Source organism: Diadema antillarum, unplaced genomic scaffold (assembly GCF_040938485.1).
Source record: "Diadema antillarum isolate AM-2024a unplaced genomic scaffold, OU_Dant_1.0 seq00000054_RagTag, whole genome shotgun sequence".
Classification (NCBI taxonomy): domain Eukaryota; kingdom Metazoa; phylum Echinodermata; class Echinoidea; order Diadematoida; family Diadematidae; genus Diadema; species Diadema antillarum.
In genome coordinates this window covers 375,168-376,966 of record NW_027271162.1, presented here as the reverse complement: position 1 = coordinate 376,966, position 1,799 = coordinate 375,168, and the positions used below count along the sequence as shown (strand labels likewise).

The 1,799-nt window shown below is 46.4% G+C and overlaps 1 protein-coding gene across 1 annotated transcript; it reads left to right on the top strand.

Annotated features, from left to right (window-relative positions):
- The first annotated feature begins 376 nt into the window (after positions 1-376).
- On the top strand, positions 377-1,480 carry LOC139725700 (galanin receptor type 2-like). The gene has a single exon (XM_071636782.1). It carries the CDS (start codon positions 377-379, stop codon positions 1,478-1,480), a length of 1,104 nt encoding a protein of 367 aa, XP_071492883.1.
- The last annotated feature ends 319 nt before the right edge of the window (positions 1,481-1,799 follow it).

Below are 1,799 nucleotides of genomic sequence, written 5' to 3'. Positions count from 1 at the left end.
GTGGAGAATAAATAAATAAAATAAATAAATAAATAAATAAATGATTCGATTTATGTACGAAGCATTCGTTGATTTGGGATGTAAGGAGCGTGTCGATGAGAAAAGTTCCTTTAATGAATGTCACTCAGGAAATAGTACAAATAAAAACCACAGTAAAAGTGATAGGACAAAATAAACAATAAATTGAAAAAGGTAGCACGATATACAATCTCTAACCGCTATGAATATTATTAATATCTGGAAAGATTAAGGTTAATGAATACATAAAGAAATTTCACGTAAATCAAATTATCAACCGCAATTGTCCCTATCCAGGTGAATTTCTATATGACCAAGAGGGGGAGAGACATCCATGCCGATGGCTGAAACATCGACCATGTCGACCGCGATGTCACAAAGTTTCACTGTCTTCTTTACCGAGGAGTTAGTGACGGAGGAGATCGAAATTCTCGATGACACGACTATGTCGTATTCATTCGAGTGGTCGTGGAAACATGTCTCCTGGTCGTGGTGGCAGATCCTCCAACTTATCTTCGCCATGGTCGGCGTCATTGGCAACCTGCTGGTCATCCTCGTGCTCTTTCGATGGCGACGTAGACGCTGTTCCACTGACACGCTGATTGCTGGGCTGGCCGTCGCTGACCTCGTGACGTCTATCTTTGTTATCCCCCACGATGAGATCGACACGCTACCGAACACGCCGCTCGGTCAACTCTACTGCCGCGTCGTCCACTCATCAGTGCTCATGTGGACATCGATATGTGCCTCGATTTTCACCCTGACGACGATTGCGATCGAGAGGTTGATGGCCATTCGTTATCCGTTCACCTACCAGCGTCTGTTCACAGCACATAGAAGCACGATCGCGCTCGGGTTCATTTGGGTTTTGGCCTTCGTCGTTAACACGTACAGTCTTTACATCACCTACATTCAGGAAGGCGCATGTATCGTTAGGTTCCCTTCACCGACTTTCCAGAAGGTTGTTGGAGTGGCTCTGTTTCTTATCGAGTATGTCGTACCAGTCATTGTGATGGTTTTCGCGCACATCCTGACGATAAGAAGTCTGCGTGTGCGAACACAAAACCTGACGTCAGGCACGGAGCAGCAGAAACACGCCCTGAAACTCCTGACGGCTCGACGTCGTGTGATCCGGCTGCTTCTCATCGTCATCGTCACCTTCGTCATTTGCTGGACTCCCGACCAGCTGGGCTTTCTCGCCTTCAACGTCGGTCTCGTCCACTACACGCACCTGTATAGTCCCCTCTACCGCGTCTTTGTTGTCTTGGCCTTTGCGAACTCGTGTGTGAACCCCATCATCTACGCCTCCCGGAACCCTAACTTCAGGCGGGCGGTCAAGGACCTCTGTGGCGGAGTGTCCAGTATCGGGTTGCAGTCCGTCTTCGGTGGCATCGACGACAGCAGGACGGCCGATGCCACCGACATCACAGAACTGCCTTCGATCGCCAAACCTCGGGAATGAGATTTTCAGAGGAACTATTTGTATGCGCTGGCATTTGCTTCACGCACGCTGTATCATTATTGCTGCACTACTTAGAGTAGAGAAAAACAGTTAACGATATACATGTATCACGAAAGAGTATGTAGTTATCCGTACTAAATAGTCATGACTAAGGGTGTGAAAGTCAACCCACTTTCAATTCAAGAATTATTCACTGATTTCATTGCATTAAAGGTTTCGGAGTGCATAGACGTTGAATAATATATACAATCAAAACACGCACTGTTGAATTCAACATAATACCAAGACAATTTGCTGGACGTCAGTCAAACCATGTACA